Genomic DNA, 20,975 nt, shown 5'->3' with positions numbered 1-20,975 from the left:
TTGGTCAAGTATCCTGTAACACACACACACACACACACACACACACACACACACACACACTGTCTTCCTATCATCTTCATTTAATGACCCCCAAAATACCTTGCAACTGAATGGAGAGTATGTATGTGTACCTTTGTATTGTCTGTTTACCTACAGGTAGTTCTCGACTTATGACTATAATAGAGTTCAAAATGTATATAGCTAAGCCAGACATTAAGTGAGTTTTGTCCCATTTTAGGACTTTGCTTGTCAGAAGGCCCCAGAAGAACATCATGTGACCCGGGATTCTGCAACCGTCATAAATATGAGTAAGTGGCCACCAAAATCTGTTCAATTTTTTAAAAATTCTTGAATTCAGTTCTGAACCTAATTTGCAATTCTGGCTAATTTTGTAGCCCAGAAGCTCTTAAGTCATTTCAGAAAGTTACTGCTGCAGACTATATTTTTTAACATGGCAGAAAAGTAGAAGGATCCTGTAGTGTATTCAAATACAGACTTCTAATACTACATTCCTATTGGTTAGTTAATACAGCATAACGATTGGTTAAGAACAACTAGTTCCGATTGGCTACATAAGCGGCAGGAAGTTTAAACACATACCCTTGGATGCGAGCCACGAGCAGCTGCTATAAAAAGTGCTGCCACGGCTTGACTTTAGCTGAAGTTACTGGTTGCTAATAAAGAGCTGATTTCAACTCTGGTATCCGAGTCTGCTTTGTCTTGGCGATAGAATACTGGCGACGAAGGTGGGATTGAAGAGACAAAGACCGTAAGCACATGGCAACGATAGCCAAAGGACCAACGAGATGACCGGCAACAATTCGCCTCCTGCACCGTTCAACCCAGCCGAAGAAGACTGGGAGTCATACATTGACAGATTCCTGATGTTCTTAGAAAGCAACGAACTGCAAGGAATCACCGACCAGAGAAAGAGAGCCGTATTTCTAACGCATTGCGGCCTGACTATGTTCAAAATGGCGGAGGCATTAGCAAGACTCAATGATGTTAAACAGATGGCATGGTCAGACCTGAATCGGATGCTGAGAAACGATTACGCGCCGGTTGTATCCAATCTCATTAGAAGACATTAATTCTACAAGCGCGACCAACTAGAAGGTGAGAGTATTGGAGACTTTGTAGCAGCATTAAGAGACATTGGGGTGGGTGGGGCATGCGAGTTCCTCAACATGGATGAAGCCATGAGGGATCGCATAGTCCTTGGATTGAGAGACGCTACCCTACAGAGCAAACTACTAAACTGACCCAACATTACCGCAAACGAAGCCATTGCTGAAGCAACTGCCGCTGAAGTCGCAAAGAAGTCTGCAGCAAAAATGAAGCAGATGAATAGAACAGTCCAAGCCTGAATAAAGAGAAGAAAACAGAGGGAGCCCAAAAGCATGCTGCCACAACCTCTCACCATGAAGATATCGAATCCTCAACTGATTCCGAAGATGAAGACGAGGAGGTAACCAGACTCCATTCAGAAAGAAACCGGAGAGAGAAACGAGGGAGAAAACCTGAATTTCAGTGTGCGGGATGTGGGAGAAATCACCCGCGTTCTGAGTGTCGTTTTTTGGATGCCACCTGCAGACATTGTGAGAAACGGGGGCACATTGCGAGGGTCTGCCGAAACAAAAAGAGCTATAGTCCAAAAAGACGAGGCAGTACCCGCCCCCCCTCAGAACTAAGGAAAAGCCAACCGGAAGTCGCTGGAGCCGGGAACATAGGAGTCAACGGCTCAACGAGAAGGAAGAGACACATCAGACAATCGCTATTGGGACGGCCAGAACAACAAACACTAAGAAGGTTCGAATCAACATCCAGATAGAAGGGGAGCCATGTGAAATGGAAGTAGACTCTGGTTCGTATTTATCAATGGTATCATGGAACACGATAAAAAACTTGATACCAGACATACAACGAAAAGAACTCGAAGAGCAAAGCCTGATCATCAAAGACTACCAGGGTAACAAGATACCCATGGTAGGACTGGGACATTTCAAGGTAAAGTTTAAAAAACACACTGAAATTCTCTCATTGACCATCGTTAACCGAGATCACCCCAGCCTGCTTGGGTTAGAATGGTTCGAGCCTCTAGGAATTGAAGTGACAGGAATCAACAGCGTCACCATGACGGACTGGGAAAAATGGAGGAATTCCATGACGTATTCGACGGGATCTTAGGCAAGTACCGTGGGACCCCTATATCATTTAGCCTAAACACGAACATAGCCCCTATCAGGCTTAAAGCCAGACGTGTACCATTTGCATTAAATCCTAAAATTGATGAGCAACTGAACAACCTTATCGCACAAGGGGTGTTAGAGCCAATCGACCATGCGAGATGGGAAACCCCTATTGTAACCCCCATAAAACCTGATGGGTCTGTGTGCATCTGTGGTGACTATAAGGCCACGCTGAGCCATGCATTGCAACAGAGCGCATATCCCGTCCCAGTAGTCCAACATCTGCTGCACTCATTGGGGGGAGGAAAGATCTTTGCGAAGCTCGATCTTGCGCAGGCACATCAACAGTTACCAGCTGATTCCCAGACGGCAGTCCAGAATTTTTATCACGGGAACTGTGGGCCTGCTGCAGCAGTCATAAGTGTGAAAATCGCTTTTTTTTCAGAGCTGTCGTAACTTTGAACAGTCACTAAATGGATAGTTGTGTATCAAGAACTGCCTGTATCAGCAGCATACGTTAAATTGAATTTTGATTGATTCAACGCAAAACACTGTACGGTTTTGATTTATGTGTATTTTGTGCCCCGGCCACTAGGAAGTCAGCATCCGTATACAGCGGGTCCTTGGCTTACGACCACAATGGAGCCCAATATTTATTGTTAAGCGAGACATTTGTTAAGTGAATTTTGCCCCATTTTACGACATTTCTTGCCACAATAATTAAGCGAATCATTGCAGTTGCTAAATTAGTCACACCGTTGTAAAGTGAATCTATCTTTTCTCTGGATTTGGCTTGTCGCAAAATGGGATCGCTGATCCCGGGACCGTCATAAATATGAGCCAGTGGCCAAGCATCTGAACGGCTATGGGGATGCTACAGAAGTTGTAACTGTGAAAAATGGTCATAAGTCTCTTTTTTCAGTGCCATTGTTAACTTTGAAGGGTCGCTAAATGAACTCTTGTATGTCGAGGATTAGCTGCCCATTTGTGAAATAAAATACAAAGACGGTTAAATGGATTTTGAAGTGACAGGAGGGCGGCTGAGCTCTGAGTGAAGGCAGGCAGCTAGATCTTTGGGGAAGGAAAGGAAGGCCATAGAATCCTAGGGCTAGAAGGGACGTCCTCCATGGCAGGAGTCCAGACAATCAGTTGTGTTGTGGCCCACCAGCGGTCGGCGGAGCTGGCAGCAGATTCAGACAGTGAGGAGGTTGGGGAGGAACCTGGGCCAGTCCTGGAGTCTGGAGAAAGGCTCTGAGGAGGGCTCTGCGTTGGGGGCAGAGATGGGGCCAGGGCCTTCCGACAGTCATCAGCTGCCTTTGGAGTCGGAGATCAGTGGGGAAGAAGAACAGCTGGAGCCTGTTCCCAGTGTGAGCATGCGCAGAGCTGCCAGGAGAAGGGAACAGCTAAGGAACAAGGGTCGACTCGGGAGTAAAGGCTCAGGTGGACGGTGAATGGCCCCTCCCAGAGGGAATAAAGAGAAGCAAAAGAGGGGGGGCTTTTGCAGGAGACAATTAGTTCATTTGGGTGAAGTTCCTGCATTCTTGCCAAGTATTGTCTGCTACAGCTGGCGTTTAGAAGATATCAGCCTGGCAACTCTCCAAGCCTGACAAAGGTCTGTAATTGTGCAATATCTTGAAAGACGGTTTGCCAGGACTTTGCTGGAGAGGAATTCACCGTACGCTTAATAAAAGGGATTTTATCGGGACGAGGAGTCGGCTTCGTGCTCTTGGGGAAGCCTGGGTCAGAACAGGTTGTTGGGATGATCCGTAAAAAACGAAGGCAGATTATCGTGTCCTCTGTTCCCTTCAGCTACTCCAGCCCCCAGTGACAAAGGCGACGGGGGTGCTGCGGCGAAAAGGAGGATGTGGAGACCAAGGAGGAGAAGTTGGAGAAGGAAGCCAAAGGCGTCGAGAAAATGGAGACCGAGGTTTGTAGCTTGACTCCAGTGCCCGATCTTAGGGAATCTTTCCGGAAAGATTTTAGGGAATATCGCCTTGGTGTGGGTAGCAATATTTTCTAGGTTCCTGGCTGTCGTTTTTCCTCCCTGCTCTCGTTTTAACAACACTTTAACAATATAATGCAATATTAGGGGTTTTCAATTCGGTATATAGAATGTGAAGGTTGTGTGTTTGTGTTTATTTTCAGTCGTAATGTACACTGAAGATGGTATTTAATTTCGTTAAATGAGGTGCAATGACAAGAAACTAAACTAAACTAAACTAAAACTAAACAACCTTCCCTTCATGTGTCCATTCTTCCTTTAAAAAGAAAAACGAACTGCAGAATTAGGTTTGGAAGAAAGATTTCCCCTGTAGGGTGCTTGTGAAGTCCCTCAAGTAGGATTTGAACAAGCCGGAGTGCTTTGATTTTTAATTTTTATTGATATTTATTGACTTATTACAGTTATATTATACCTGTTCTCCAAAGTGAGAGAAGGATCAACGGATGGAAGAACAAGAGTTATAAAAGGACCTTTGGAGGTCTTCTAGCCCAACCCCGTGCCCAATCAGGAGACCCCCATCCCATATCAGACAAACAGCTGTCCAAACTTTTCTTAAAAACCTCCAGGGATGAAGTCCCTACAACTTGGGGCGGCAAGCACTTCCATCGGTGCATTGTTCTCAGAATCAGAAAGTTTCTCCTTCGTTCCAGGTTGCTCACCTCTCTTCTTAGTAGGAGACCCTCAAATGTTGGGACCCTCCTATCAGGTCACCCCTAGTCCTTCCTTTCACTGGACTAAGCTAAAGGTTCCCCTCACGCATCCCTGCCGGTCGTTTCCCGCTCTAGGGGGCAAACCAAAGAAGAGCCAGCGCTGTCCGACGACGCCTCCGTGGTCATGTGGCCGGCGGGACTAAATGCTGCGCAAGGCGCACAGGACGCCGTTCCTTTTCCCACCAAAGGGGTCCCTGTTTTTCCGCTTGCCTTTTTTTTTTTAAATACGCTTTTGAACTGCTCGGTTGGCAGAAGCTGAGATAAAGAACGCCACCGAGCCACCGTGTCCTAGACTAGACCAGACAAACCAATGCCTGCGATCGTTCTTCGTAATATTTTTAGAAGCAAACTGAATCGGATGCAGCGTTCAGGCCGGAACGATGGGCTCCCGGCTCCGAGGGGGTGGTAGTCTTTCCCTGCGCCTGGGACACGGCTACCCCTGTGTCCGTGTGGTGTCTCCTCGACCCCTGCCCTCTCTGTGGCCTTACGTCGAGTCCTCTGCCTTGCATTTCCCAGCCTCCCGCCCTGCCGGAGCAGCCCCTTTCCGCCCCTTCTCAGGGAGAAGATGGAGTTGGAGCCTTGGAAGAAACCCGAGGACGAGGCCTCGGTGGGGCCAGGGAGAAGGAGTTGGAAGCTGAACCGGCGGTCAAGGAAGAAAAGGAGAAAACGGGTAAGGGTCGATCTGGAAGGTCCCTTCAAAAAAGAGAGAGAGAGAGGCTCACCTTGGAGTATTGAAACCGTATTCAAAAGTCTAGGAGATTCTCCGTCGTTCAGGTCATGGTGTCGTCCCGAAGGGGCTCTTTCTTCAGGGCTTTCTGTGTTTTTTTCTTTCGAAGACGTTTCGCTTCTCCTCCAAGAAGCTTCTTCAGCTCTGACTGGATGGAAGGGTTTATCTAGCTGAAGAAGCTTCCTGGAGGAGAAGCGAAACATCTCGAAAAAAAATAAACCAGAAAGACCAGTTGCCTCCTGAAAAAGCACCTTTGGGACAACTACAACCCGGATGGCTGAGAATCTCTGCAGGTTTTTAGCTATATACAATTTGGGATGATGAGCTCCCTTTGGATTTCCAGAGGAAAAATATTGCAGACTACAGGAACCATTTGCACCATTCAGGTGACCCTGAGGACCCAGAGAAACCTCAACGACCCTCTAAAAGGATGCAAACGACCAGCTGTCTGCAAGGAATATAAATCCCTTCCATTCCCCCACTCTCCTGTCAGAGCTGAAGAAGCTTCTTGGAGGAGAAGCGAAACATCTTCAAAAGAAAAAAACCCGAAAGTCCAGCTGCCTCCTGAAAAAGCACCTTTGGGACAAAATTGTACTTAAATTTTTTTTTTTTACAATTTTTATTTTATTCAGAAGATGAAAACAAAATCCGAAGGGGGAAAAAAAGTTAACAGAGACAAAACAAAATTAGACAAAAGAATATTTTAAATAAAAGCTTTAAAATAAACATAGCAGGATCCGCAGACCTGTGAAAAATCACCACGGTCGTTTGCCAAGTGGGTGTTTCTCTTCCCTTCGCTCATTTGTTCCTCCTCTGGTTTCCAGACGTTGATTTAGAGAAGCTGGTAGCGGAAGAAAAATCAGCGGAGAGTGATGACAGCAAGGAAAAGATGGAAGGAGAAATTCAGGACCCCAAGAAAGGTAACCGTCCGCAGATGTGCAATGGCAGGATTTGCACCGGGGCCGTTTTAGTTTTTGGGTGAGCAATCCTGCATCCTGGCTGGGAAGAGGTTGTGAGACAAGGGTCTCGATTAGACCTGCGGACTTCAACTCCCAGGATTCCCAGCCGGCTTTTTTTTTTCTTCCCCTCTCACTTTGCCTAAGTCAAGATATATCACGTCGACCTCATCCCCACCGTCTATTAAGAAAGTTATCCAATCAAAAACACAATAAAGTAATTTAGCCCCATTTGTTTTTTGCCCCCATCTGTGCTGAATTGTGGGAAACTCCTCCTCGCTGGGGAATTCTGGGAGTTGAAGCCCACAAATCTTAAAAAGTTGTCTAGGTTGGACACCCCCGATCTAGATTTAATTGGTCTTGGCTGCTGGGATGCCCCAACACCGGGCAGGGGGTAGTGACAACGATTTTGATAGGTAGGCACCATCCGGCCCCATCCTTTTCCCGTCTCGCCATTGGCTGCCTTCTGCAGGGGGATCCCATGTGGTCCACGCTCCAGGTGGATCCTGAAAAAGAGGCAAGAACGGAGGGATGGAAAAGCAGATCTGGTCCAAAACCTTATAGTCTGGGCATATCATTTTACAAAAAAGAGAGAGAAAGAGAGAAAAAAGAAACAGTAACATATATGCTAATAACCGTAGTAGTGGTACAACAGAATGTTTTTGACCAAACTTATACTTAGGTTAGCTTATTTATAATCCTATTGATTACATTGGCATATAATCATGTCTATGTTTAATTTAGACATAGCAATAATTTTTCTTCATCTACTTTCTACCTCTTCTCTCTCACCCCTCATAAGATTTCTTCCACGTAAAGTAATATTCTGTATCTGTTTTATCTTTTGTTTTCAATGTCAATCTATCCATGTCTGCACAGTCCAGTATTTTCCGTATTATATCTTCATCTGATGGACTGTTCTCATTTTTCCAATATTGTGCAAATACAATTCTCGCTGCTGTCAATACATACAAACTTTGACTATATAGTCCCTTTGTCATCGCTTTCTGGTACTGTACCTAACAAAAATATTTCTGGTTTCAAATCTATATGCTGCTTAATCATCTTTTTCCAGCCATGTATATATTTTCATCCAATATTTTCTTGGTGTCACACATGTCCACCACATATGATAGTAAGTACCTGAGGTCTGACTACGCTTCCAACATTTGGCGGACATGTTGTTCAACATTTTTGCTAATTTTGCCGGTGGCAAGTGCCACCTATGAAGCATTTTATAGAGATTCTCCCCCCCCCCCACCAAAAAAGTTGTTTGTCTTCAAAGGAGATGTGAAATCAGAGCGAGAGACGGCCAAGGAATCTAAAATTGGCAGTCTCCGAGACGAGAACCGAACAACGGAAAGAGGGAAGACAGGATGGAGAAACCCGGTTTATGTTCAACATTGCGGACGGTGGCTTCACAGGTACGATATCGGCTGGGTACCGGAGACCTGATCCTGGTTTTCTTTTTTTCATTGCTTATTCCATCGTTCCATCACTTGGCTCCTTCTTACCTCGAGGCTTCCTTTTCGTTCTTTTTGGTTCTTCTCATTTCTCTGTTTTTATTGTTGTAAGAAGCTAGAGTATAGCCCTGAGGTTTCTGACCCAGCCTTAGCAAGTAAGGATAAGCCACTTACTCGTGAGTAGAAACAACCCCCGTTTAAACAGGGTAGGAATAGTCTTTTTATTCATGTCGCTAAACAAAAATCAAATGTAATTGCTCTGTTTTTGTGAAAATACGACCTACCCTGAAAGTAAGGCCTAGCTTGGTTTTTACACCTGCGCCCAATATAAGTCCTACTCCCCAAAATAAGCCCTAATGAAGATCCCGTCCAATCCAGAGTGGACGGGTAAAAATTAAGCTAGGGTAGGGATGGAGGTGGGTGGGTGGAGCTGCCCTACTACTTACCTCCGGACAGGTGTAGCCAGGCCTTATGCACCCCGACACCTGCCTTGCCGGCCCATTTCTTCTGCAGCCGGCAAGGCTGGCAAAGCTTCCTGAAGGCCTCTGGAGCTGAGAACAAAGCTCTGGATCGATCCAGATCTCCCTTATCGGCTCCCGAGGCCTTCAGGAAAGCCTTGCTGGCCGTGAAAGAAGAAGCTCCTGAAGGCCTCTGACAGTGAAAAGGAGGCCGGCTGTAACACACACAAGTGAGGTTAGTCAGGGGATGACATCCCCGAAAATAAGACCTGGTGCCTTTTTGGTGGCGCGTGCGTGTGTGTTTTCATAGGGTACAGGTATGCAGGTCTTGGCGTGTTTGGGTCTTTTCCCGTGTAAGATTGAGAGTATCTTGGCAATGTTTCGGTGAGGTCCCACCCGCCATCCTCAGGCTGGTGCTTTCGGCTTCGTGCCAGTGCTTCAAGCAGTGCGTGATGGGAGCTGCCGTCTCCTATAAAATACTGGTGGGGAGGTTGGCTATGTTGTCATTTCTTGATTGGTTGATGGAGTGGATGTTTGCAGATTGGCTGGCTTTTTTGTAAGAACATGTGTGGCTGAGGTATTGGCTATATGTATCTTTTTAAGGGTATTTATATGTATGGTATTTAGGTTCTTTAGGTATTTTCCACGTCTTAATATTTGTGCTTTTTAAAAATATTGAAAGCACAAACATTAAGACGTGGAAAATACAAAAAACCCTAAATACCATACATATACATATGTAACATATGTATGTATGTATGCATATGCATATGCATATAAATATAAGACAGGGTCTTATTTTTGGGAAAACACGGTAGTCCCAAGAGACCCAGCCAAGAAATCCAAATTGCTTGCTGTATCCTAAAAGCGAACAGTTGTCTGTGACAGCCAGTCACTCCCAGACCTCCCCTATTTATTTCCCAGCCAGGGAGGGGCTGCCTATCATCTGTGTCTGCCTCTCCCCAAGAGCCGGCTTATTGCTTTCCTTTGCCCTCCTCTCCTTTCCTCTCTGTGCCTATGTACACCTGGGATGGGCCCCGTCCGTTCCTCCCTCTCACTCAGCGGAGGCCCCGAAGACAGCTGCCTCTCCACCTGGGCAGAAGTCCGTACCCGATGCTGTTTCCTTATCTCAGAGCTTTCCAGGGGCTCCAAAGCCGGCCCAGCCTCCCCCTCCCCCTCTTCTGACTGCTGCTAGCTCTGCCGGCAGCCGACCGGCCACAACGCCATGATGAAATGGGTCGCAAATAAATTCCACAAATAAATAAATAATTTTCATTCCTCCGTTTTTATTGCTGTAAGCAGGCCAGGGGAGCGGAGGTCCCAAAGGCAAATAAGTTTTACCAATAAATAACATAAAATTCTTCTCATTTCTCTGTTTTTTTGTTTTATTACCGTAAGCAGCTCAGAAGTGTAGCGGCACAGCAAGATGGGTGGCAAATAAAATTTAACAAACAAATTAATGAATAAATTTAGACTCACAAAGGCCATCCCGCTCAGCATGGACTCTTAAGCCTGGTACAGCGGAAAAAAAACAATATCTTAAAAAAAAAAAAACAGAAAAACCCCAAAACAATATAAAATGGAACATAAGGGGAGAACATCCTATCCAGTGGTAGGTTTCCAATTTGTTTCCTACCGGTTCTATGTGCGAGCACGAAGGCCTCAAACACCGACATGCGACAACGCGGGTGAGCTGAGCTGGTTTTCAAGCTCGTTTGGGGGCCTTCTGGGCTGAAGTAGCGAAGCAGAAAGTAAGTGAGGGGAATCCAGGCACAGCTGATCGTAGGAACAGCTGATTGTCAGGAGCGGCGGGGAAAAGAGAAATACCTTAAGGCGTGACGGGGCGGGATGAGTGTTAGGCGAGCGGGGTGAGTGAGCATTGGGCAAGCGAGCGACTGGGTTGGCGGTGTGGCCAGCTCGAAGTTACTACCGGTTCGATGACCCACATCGAATCCACCAGTGGTATCTGCCGGTTCTCCAAACCGGCCAACATTTCCACTACTGGTACACCAGAACCATTCTGAACTGGCTGTATCCCCCCTCAGAAGTTATCTCAGAGCCTGGGGGGAGAGCCAAGTCCTTGATTTAACAACCGTTCGTTTAGCAACGGTTCCAAGTTAGGCTAATGCTGGAGAAAGGGACTTAAGACCGGTCCTCCCACTTATGACCACCCATAGCATCCCCCCCCCCCATGGTCATCTGATCAAACTTGGCAACTGGCGTGTATTTACAACGGTCGCAGTGTCCCGGGGGGTCCTGTGTAGCCCCTTTTGTGACGGATTCGCTCCATGACCGTGTGATTCACTTAACGGCTGCGGTGTTTTGGTTAACGATGGTGTTGAGAAAGGTTGTACAATGGGCCAAGAGCTCGTTTAACAACTGTCTCACTTAGCAATAGAATAACAGATGCAAGTGGAGGACCAGCCATAGAGTGAAGTCTAGAGAACTGGTGCAGCCTGCTTGTAGTCATGTTGACAGGTAGACCCTGACTTATGACCGTTCCTTGAGTGACCATTTGAAGTTACAAAAATCACTTAGGGCCGTTTTTCGCACTTATGACCGTTGCAGCATCCCCACGGTCACGTGATCAAAATTTGGAGGCTTGTTAACTGACTCGTATTTATGACAGTCACAGTGTCCCGGGGATACGCAATCCCCTTCTGCGGCCTCCTGACAAGCAAAATCAATGGGGGGTGGGGAGGAGCCAAGATTCACTTAACGACCGCTTTGTGAACTGCAGTGATTTGCTTAACAATGGTGACAAGAAGGGCGGTAAAACGGGACAAAGCTGGCTTAACAAGTAGAAACTGGGGGCTCAGTTGTGGCCATAAGTCGAGGACCAGCTGCAACGTGGGTAAATTCAGCCTTGGGTGGGGAAAGAACAACAGCTGTAGCCCTTAGACTTATATACCGCTTTATAGTGCTTTTATATCTCTCTCTAAAAGCGGTTTACAGAGCCAGCCTCTTTCCCCCAACAACCCGGGTCCTCAATTTACCCACTTCGGAAGGACGGAAGGCTGAGTCAACCTTCCGCCTGGTGGGATTCGATCTGCCAAATTGCAGTGACTGTAGCTTGCAGTACTGCACTCTAACCACTGCTCACCGAGGCTCCTTGTGGATGCGGGATTGTTGGCAATATCACCTGTCCGTAAACCTCCCGGGGGGGCGGGTGGAAAACTGAGGCGTTACCTGCTTTTTACCTTTACCTGCTTTCTGAAGATTTTTCTCCCGTCTCTCCGGCTAGAGCTCCACACCCTCTGGCAGAACGAAGAGCGGGCCGCCATCTCCTCCAGCAAGCTGAACGAAATCTGGCACCGCCGGCATGACTACTGGCTGCTGGCAGGCATCGTCCTGTATCCTTTGGCTCGACCAATAGTGTGCGGCTGTGTGTGGGTGCCCATGCCCGACACTCGGGGTGACGATGGAGAACTGACCTGAGTGAGAGGGGACAAAACAACCTAGATGAGGGAAGACACAGATTTAACAGAGTTGGAAGGGACCTTGGAGGTCATCTAGTCCAACCCCCTGCCCAAGCAGGAGACGCTACACTTACCAAATCTGCAGATGATACTACGCCAGCAGGAATAGGCAGCTCCCTAGATAATAGGTCCACGATCTAGAGGGATCTCGACAGACTCGAACCCTGGGCCGTATCTAACAAAATGAAATTCGGTGTAGAGAAAAGTCAAGTCCTACACTTAGGCAAGAAAAACCAAAAGCACACACACAGACTGGGTGAAACCAGGCTCAATAGCAGGAACTGGGAGAGGGATCTTGGAGTCTTAGTGGACAACCAGCTAAATAGGAGCCAGCCGTGTGCAGCAGCCGCCAAAAAAGCCAATGCAATCCTAAATTGCATTAACAGAGGGATACAATCCAGATCAAGGGAGGTACTAATACCACTCTGTAAAGCCTTAGTAAGGCCACACCTAGAGTACTGCATCCAGTTTTGGTCACCACACTATAAAAAAGATGTTGAGACTCTAGAAAAAGTGCAGAGAAGAGCAACCAGGATGATTTTAGGGGACTGGAGGCTCAAACATACGATGAACGGTTGCAGGAACTGGGCCTGGCTAGTCTAGGGAAGAGAAGGACCAGGGGAGACAGGAGAGCAGCCTTCCAATATTTGAGGGGCTGCCCCAGAGAGGAGGAAGGGGGTCAAGCTATTTTCTAAAGCACCAGAGAAGGAATAATGGATGGAAACTGAACAAGGAGAGATTCAACCTGGAAATAAGGAGGAACTTTCTGACAGGGAGAACCAATGGAACAGAAGTTGTGGGAGCCTCATCATCCCTGGAGGCTTCCAAGAAGAGACTGGACTGCCATCTGTCAGAAATGGTGTAGGGTCTCCTGCTTGGGCAGGGGGTTGGACTAGATGACCTCCAAGATCCCTTCCCACTCTGTTCAACCGTTAAAGGGCACCATCTTGAGAGAGAACCGGGCGAGAGCTTGCGAATCCATGGGCTGAGAAAAAGGGACTGACCCAAAGTCACCCAGCCATTTTTTCATGCATGTGGGACTAGAACTCGCTGTCTCCTGGTAATTGGCCCAAAGTCAGGCACCCAGCTTTCATGCCTAAGGTTCCGGGGCAACAGTCTTCCGGTCTCTATTTGTGTCAGCAGCATTGGCCCAAAGTCACACACTTGTCTTCTTTCCCAGAGTTGTAGGTTCTTCAGCAGGGCGTGTGCGCGTGTGTGTGCGTGTGCACGCGCCAAGAGAACAGGATGGGAGGTTTGGCTGAAAAAAAACACCCCCCGATCCGTCCTTAGGGTGTGTCGGGTGATCCCCTACTCTGAGCTCCTCGGGCCTCTCCTGTTTGCCACCACTCCTTAACCACCACCCCTCCGGCAGACACGGCTACGCTCGCTGGCAGGACATTCAGAACGACAACCAGTTTGCCATCATCAACGAGCCCTTCAAGAGTGAAGCCAACAAGGGGAACTTCTTGGAGATGAAGAACAAGTTCCTGGCCAGAAGGTTCAAGGTGCGAATCCTCTTAGGGGAGCAGAGGAAGGGAGCAGGCCTCCTCAGGTTCAGAGGGAGGAAATTTTTTTCTGCCTGCCATCTCCTCACCATTTCATCCCTTGTTTCTTCGAATAGAGCAGAATACAAAATATGGAATGGAGTAGAGTAGAGTAGAGTAGAGTAGAGTAGAGTAGAGTAGAGTAGAGTAGAATAGAATAGAGTAGAATAGAAAAGAAAATAAGAGAATAGAAAATAAGAATGGAGTTTAATGGAACAGAACAGAGAACAGAACACAGGACAGAACACAGGACAGAATATAGAACAGAATAGAACAGAGCAGAATAAAATAGAACAGAACAGAATAGAATAGAATAACTTTATTCTCACATTGAATGTACACTAATTGGCATACATTAAAAATGAACTGTGAAACATCATTAAAATGTGAAAATAAAACAATTCCAGCTCCTGGAACAGGCCTTGGTGATCGAAGAGCAGCTCCGCCGGGCCGCCTACCTGAACATGACGCAGGACCCCAGCCACCCGGCCATGGCCCTCAACACCCGCTTTGCCGAGGTGGAGTGCCTGGCCGAGAGCCACCAGCATTTGTCCAAGGAGTCTCTGGCCGGCAACAAGCCCGCCAACGCCGTCCTGCACAAGGGTAAGAGGCGGGCAGGTAGGCGGGCGCGGCGAGGACGGTCCACGTGACTCCCCCCCCTCACCCCCCCACCCAACCACACGCAACCCCCCCCCCCGGCCTCTTGTGTGTGATCCTTCTGTACCCCCACCCCCGCTTCCTCCTCCTCCTCCTCCTCCTCCTCTGAATCCATTAAAGTGCTGTTGTGCTGAGCAAAGCCACGGTGTGTGGTTTATTATTGGTCCTGCTCCGTGTATCTTGGCTCTCTCTCTCTCTCTCTCTGCTTCTGCCGAGTATCCCACAAGTATCTCCGGAGAAATCTCCGTCCTCTCCTGAATTTTTCTCCTCCTCCTCCTCCTCCTCCTCCTCCCTCGCTTGCTGAAAGCCACTCTTACCACCACCCCACCCCCCAAAAAACAACTCGAATGAGCATCTCGGGGTAGAAAAAAAACATATTTGCTATCAAACATCAAACGGCTGGAAATATAGTGTTGGGTTAGAAAACCAGGTGCTTCTGGGATATCTAGCTGGGTGCCCTTCCAGTCTGCCCGGCCTGTGTCCACTGAATATTGTGAGTTGTCCCGATTTCACTGTTGTGCCCATCGCAATGTCACATCTCACATATATACATATACACGTATCTATCTGAATATACCAGAGAGAGAGAGAGAGGATAGGTAGGTAGGTAGATAGGTAGGTAGGTAGGTAGATAGATAGATAGATAGATAGATAGATGCATAGATAGATAGATAGATAGATAGATAGATAGATAGATAGATAGACAGACAGACAGACAGACAGACAGACAGACAGACAGTGTCTGCACAAAGTGCTGGTGCATTTCTCGAACATATCTCCATTTTGTTTCCCTGTCAATTTCTCTCGTCAATTTCACCATTCTCACGTGAGTATCATCTACGTTTTAGCCTTGAATTCTCTTCAAAGAAAATTACAGGTTGTCAACTCATAAAATATTTCTCTGGTCTTTTTAGAGTTGCCAACAGAAAGGGAGGGGGAAGCAGTGCGGCAGCTTGGAAATCGCAAGTGCATTCCCTAAATAGTTTTTCAAAGATAGTAACTAGGAGACTGAAGTTTCTGCCCCACAAAGAGAGGAGAGCCTGATTGATGGCTCTGGGCTATGGATGTGTCCCATTGGAGAATGTGAATTACGATACACCTGGAGGGTTGGGAGGGAAACCAGAGTCAAGGGTGGCAGTGAATGATGGGTCTCAGAGTCGGCCGCACCCAGGCAGTGCCGGACATGTTAACTCCCAATAAATCCTTTTGAAGTTTTGGAAGTTTGGCTAGAGACTCAGGATTTAATTGGGGGGAACTGCCGGAATCCTGACACAGGTAGTCATTGACTTACAACAGTCCCTGTTTAGTGACCGAAATGACGACGGCACTGAGGAAAGGGACTGGTTTTTTTTATGCTTACAAGTGTAGCAGCGTTCCCCAGGGTCGCGTGCTCAGAATTCAAGACGCTTGCCAACCGACTCAAGTTTATGACGGGTCGCAGCAGCCCCAGGCTCGCGTGGTTCCCCTTTTGCGACCTTCTGACATAGTCAATGGGGAAGCCAGATTCGCTTAACACCTGTAATTATGAACTGAACAACTGCAATGATTCAGTTAACAACGGTTAGCGAGAAAAGCAGTGTGGATGTCTCGCTTGGCAACAGAAAATTTTCAGCTCAGTTATGGTCATAAGTCAAGGACTACCTGTATTTCCTGCTTTTGGGCAGGTGGGCAGCCCATCTTGGTGGATGACGGGCTCCTGGGTTCAGCCCCTTCCCCTAGAACGGCTGGCAGGAAAAAGACTTAGCCAAGGGCTCCATCGCTGGAGATCTTCAAGAAGAGACTGGACAATTGTTTGTCTGGAATGGGATAGGATCTCCTGCTCGAAGCAGGGGGGGGGGGGTTGGACTAGAAGACCTCCAAGGTCCCTTCCAACCCCGTGGTTCTATATTCTGTGCAACCAAACCTCCTGAACTAAGCACAATTAACCAGTGGAACAGCTTGCCACTAGACATTGTGGGTGCTCCCAACACTAGAGGTTTTTAAGAAGAGCCCCTTGTCTGGAATGGTGTAGGGGAGCAGGGGGGTTGGACTAGAGGACCTCCAAGATCCCCTTCCTGATTGAGATTGGGAAAGGCAGGCCGTGCCCGGGAAGTGTAGCCAGCCAGGAAAAGGTCGTCTGACGGATTTTGCTTTCTCTCCTGTCTCCTCCTCCTCCTTCTTTTGGGCGGCTGGGCCAGTGCTGAACCAGCTGGAGGAGCTGCTCAGCGACATGAAGGCCGATGTGACACGACTGCCGGCCACGCTGTCCCGCATCCCTCCGATCGCTGCCCGGCTCCAGATGTCTGAGCGCAGCATCCTGAGCCGCTTAGCAAGCAAGGGGAATGAAACTCAGACCGTTCCGGTAAAATGCCAACCTTCCTTCCTTCCTTCCTTCCTTCCTTCCTTCCTTCCTTCCTTCCTTCCTTCTTTCTTTCTTTCCTCCTTTCTTTCTCTCTCTCTCTCTCTCTCTCTCTCTCTCTCTGAATGTGAAATGTGTCTCGTTAACAAGGCTGCCAAATTCTTATTTAGTTCCTCTGCTTTTCCTGTTTGGCTGGGGCAGGAGTCGGCAACCCGCAGCTCTGGAGCCGCATGTGGCTCTTTCATCTCCTCTGCTGCGGCTCCCCATCCCCCGTCGGCTCCACAATTGCTAGGGCTTTCTATTAGGACAGGTAGAGGAAAAAGGACGCTGCGCTAGGGGGAGACTCTATGGTTGGGGGAACAGGACTTCCGCTTGGCTCCAGAATTGAACCCGGGGGTGGGGTTGGGGGTGGGCGCTTCTGGACTTTTGTGGCTCTTTTGAGTGTTTAAGGTTGCCGACTCCTGGGCTGGGGGCGGTGGGGAAACTCAATAGGCACAGAAAATGATGAGACATATACATGAAATAAAAGGTAAAATTGGAAATGCTTTTTTTCTGAAGCGACAGGCAGAACAGGGGAGGATGGTTGGGAGAGTCCCTTTTTTGCCGGGTTTGAACCCCCAGGCCCCTTTCCGCTGGCTTTTCATCTGCAGGGCGATTGGAACTTAAGATTTTATTATTTTATTTTGCTTTTAACTTTTTAAAATGTATTTTGTCATCTTGTAATGCAGCGACTCGGGGTGGCTAATGAGCTTCCTTCCTTCCTTCCTTCCTTCCTTCCTTCCTTCCTTGTATTGCTCTTTTCCTTCCTTCCCTCCCTCCCTCTTATCTATTTTCCTTCCTTCCTTCCTTCCTTCCTTCCTTCCTTCCTTCCTTCCTTCCTTCCTTCCTCTCTTGTATTGCTCTTTTCCTTCCTTCCCTCCCTCCCTCTTATCTATTTTCCTTCCTTCCTTCCTTCCTTCCTTCCTTCCTTCCTTCCTTCCTTCCTTCCTTCTTCCTTCCTTCCTTCCTTTCCTTCCTTCCTTCCTCTCCTTTATCTATTTTCCTTTTCCTTCCTTCCTTCCTTCCTTCCTTCCTTCCTTCCTTCCTTCCTTCCTTCCTTTCCTTCCTTCCTTCCTTCCTTCCTTCCTTCCTTCCTTCCTTCCTTCTTCCTTCCTTCCTTCCTTCCTTCCTTCCTTCCTCCTTCCTTCCTTCCTTTGCTCTTTTCCTTCCTTCCCTCCCTCCCTCTTATCTATTTTCCTTCCTTCCTTCCTTCCTTCCTTCCTTCCTTCCTTCCTTCCTTCCTTCCACCCACACCTCATCTCATCCATCTCCTTCCTCCCCTCCTTTCTTCTTCTTTCCCAGGCCTTCCCTCCGGGACCCTACGCCACCCCACCTAGCTTTGGGGTCTCCTTTGGTGCCACCCCCGGCGGGGGCCTGCCCACCTTGGGGGCCAACTACAGCCAAATGCCAACGGGCTCCTTCATAACGGGTGAGTTGGGGGCGAAGGGGGGCAGCAGGCTTGGGAGTCAGGACTGCATGGCTGGGAGTTACACAAAAAACCAGACGGGTTATGAAAGCACCACCGTGTCGTGGGCAGGAAGGGAATCCTCAACTTACAACCACAGCTGATTCCCATCGCTAAGCAAGGCAGTCGTTAATTTGAGTTTGGCCCCCATTTTACGGCCTCTATTTGGCCAGGGAACCCCAGAATCCCGGTTCAACAAATAACACAGTTGTTAAGTGAATCATTGGCTTCCCCATCGACTTGGCTTGTCCGAAGGTTGCAAAAAGGGGATCACGTGACTCCCCCCCCCCCCCGGGATGATACTACGGTCGTAAGTCCGAAACACGGTCCTAAGTCCCTTTTTACAGTGCCATTGTGACTTTGGATGGACACGAAATGAATGGTTGTAAGTCAAGGACCACCTGTAATAAAGGCAGGATATGAGATTTAATAAATATATATATATATATTTATAAATATTTTGGGCAAACCAATTGCCAAGAGATTCGGAAGCGATAGAACTCCTGCCTTTTCTCCCCCCCCCCTCTCTTTTTCTCCCTTTCTTTTTCCTCTATTTCTTTCTCTTCCTCTCTTTCTCCCTCTCTAACCCCCCCCCCCAAAAAAAAACTATCGTTGCAGCCAACGGGCCCCCCGTGATTGTGAAGAAGGAGAAGGAAGGCGAAGGCTTGGAGAAGAAAGAAGCTAAAAGCGGGGAGGTGATTTGCATAGACGACTGAGGGGGGGGGCGCACGGGGGGGGGCGGAGCGGACGGGCCACCTGCCCTTACCTGCGCTGGCCTCCCCCCCCCCACTTCTGCCCCGGGGGGGGCTCCCCCCCCCCCCAGCCTCTCCCTTTTTTTTGATTTTCGGATTATGTGACGGCTTTGGGCCTTGCCAGTGATTCCCACCCCAGGCTTGGATTCGAATTCCTCCTCCCAAGCCCCTCCCCTTCCTGCTGGGGGAGGGGAAGCGGCCGGCCACACCTGGAAATCTAACCCCCCCCCGTGGACTTATAAGACTGACCAAGAGGAACTCAGGACCGAGCCGGTTTGTATCCCCGGCTCGCGGTTCCGGGTCGGGGGCGGGTGGGTAGAGGGGCGGGGGGGGTGAGGGCCAACTTAAAAGGAGCTAGGACCGAGGTCGCGTGGGGCTTGGACAGCGGGAGGGGGGGGCAGCCTGCTGCCCCCTCCCCAGTGTGGAAATTTTCGAGAAGCACCGCAAAGGGACTCTTTATAAATAGGAATATATATATAATGTATACACACTCATGCTGTATGTTTAATCCCCTTTCCCCTCTTTTGAGCCTGGGGTGGGTGGGGGGTGGGGGGGGAGGGGGAACGCAGAGACCCCCTCCTCCCCGAACCACGGTTTTCGTGTGGGGGATCCCACGCGCCGCCCCCTCCAGCCAGAACTTTGGGGGAGCCCGCCCAGATTAACGCCCTGCTTTGGGAGGGGAGGCCCGTTACTCCCCTTCGCCCAGCCTCCCCTGTGAAAGCGAGCCGGTTTTTGGGGGTGGGGAGAACAGGGTGGGGTGGGGTTTGGGGTGGGGTGGGGGGTGGGATGGGAAGAGGCCAAGCTGCACTCCTGGGTGGGTTGCCGAATTTTGAGTCACTTCTTGTTTAAATCTTGCAGAATAAAAGGCACTGTTTCCTTGGCTACATTCGCACCTGCCTCTTCTGTCTAGGGCAACTACACACACACACACACACACACACACACACACACACAACACCCAGGCATTTTGGCTCCGCCCCGATCTTCTTTCACCCCAAAATTGGAGGGATGCTAATGATGTAGTTGCGGGGGGCTTAGTTGGGGTGTGTGTGTGTGTGAAGGAATAAGCTTGTTCAGGTCTAGCCTGGCACCATTTCTCAAATATCGGCGGCTTTTTAAAACGGTCTTCAGTGTTTCCAGTAAAAAAACAAAAGGGGGGGGATCAGAGTCACGTGACCATAGGATACTGCGAATGTCCTGAATTGGAGGACCCCCTTTTCGCAGCTCCATCTATGTGGCCCAACAGAGCAGGGAAGTTAGGGGTCCCCTCTGGTGGGAGCCAGGCGGCCTTCTCCGTGGTGGCTCCCTCCCTGTTATTTGAAGGACCGCCGTGAATCTGTGGGGGGGGAGATGAGCTTGAACCCGAGAGATTGAGGGGGTGGGGTGGGGGTGAACTTCCGTTGGAAATTGGGGAAGGGCGGGGCCAGTCAGGCCAAGGCACTTCAGGATTAGAACCGCTTGTAGAGACGGGAGCAGGGACACGAGAGATGGAGCTCAGGGGACGAGCAAGGCGACACAAATGCCCTTAAACAATCGGCTACCGTCACACAACCGGGGCAAACATTGGAATTTTAAAACCTGGGTCGTCAGTACTTTCTTTGCCTTTGTAACTTGGAACCATTAAGCAAGCAAGCAACCGGTCATAAGGCAAGGACCGCCTGTACGTTAGCACATCATGAGCCAGGCTACTGTGACTTTAAAAAAAAAACCCCAAAACTAGCAGGGAAAACTGGTTGAACATGGTGAAATGTCCTACAGCCACAGTCCCGGTTTACTCACTGTAAAAGTTTCCATCTTAATTATATGTAAAACTAATTGCAAGTCCAGGAAGATTCAAACGACTCGACACAGCACAATTTTTTTACCCTCTGAAATAGGAATCGCTTCACCTGTTCAACTAAAATTGTCCCTTTCGACGACTCCTCAGAAATCTGGAGGCTTCCCCCCCCCCAAAAAAACCTCCAAATTTGGGGGCTAACTGTCCAATTAGTTTCCTCCCCCAAAGGTGTTTTTCCAATTGGCTGTTTGGAAAATGAGAGGCTCTTTTGGCCTCCAGAAGCTTGAGTCACGCATCCCGCCACGCAGTTGTGGCTTGCACAAGTTTGCCTGCCGCAACGGCCCAGGGCGGCATCTGGCGTAGTGACTCAGTGGCTTCCCGTGCATCCGAAGCGGCAAGGCCACGCGAGGTTGGGGGAA

The 20,975-nt window shown here is 48.7% G+C and overlaps 1 protein-coding gene across 2 annotated transcripts; it reads left to right on the top strand.

Moving 5' to 3' along the window:
• The first annotated feature begins 5,417 nt into the window (after positions 1-5,417).
• On the top strand, positions 5,418-19,662 carry LOC113451311 (ATP-dependent chromatin remodeler CHD3-like). Of its 2 annotated transcripts, XR_015740346.1 has the most exons (10): positions 5,418-5,571; positions 6,453-6,548; positions 7,870-8,008; positions 11,750-11,858; positions 13,357-13,489; positions 13,936-14,131; positions 16,363-16,526; positions 17,865-17,991; positions 18,646-19,094; positions 19,134-19,526. XR_015740346.1 is itself a non-coding variant. In XM_087917806.1 (9 exons), the coding sequence occupies exons 3-9, from the start codon at positions 7,978-7,980 to the stop codon at positions 18,741-18,743; spliced, it is 858 nt and encodes a 285-aa protein (XP_087773932.1). In that variant the 5' UTR covers positions 5,418-5,571; positions 6,453-6,548; positions 7,870-7,977; the 3' UTR covers positions 18,744-19,662. The 2 variants fall into 2 exon arrangements, 1 of the variants encoding a protein (XP_087773932.1); XM_087917806.1 differs by having other exon boundaries at positions 18,646-19,662.
• The last annotated feature ends 1,313 nt before the right edge of the window (positions 19,663-20,975 follow it).

Source organism: Pseudonaja textilis, chromosome Z, assembly GCF_049901715.1.
Source record: "Pseudonaja textilis isolate UNSWEBS1 chromosome Z, rPseTex1.2, whole genome shotgun sequence".
In the NCBI taxonomy this organism is placed as follows: Eukaryota; Metazoa; Chordata; class Lepidosauria; order Squamata; family Elapidae; genus Pseudonaja; species Pseudonaja textilis.
Note: the sequence above shows the minus strand (reverse complement) of the source record. Positions and strands in the feature narration are given on the sequence as shown.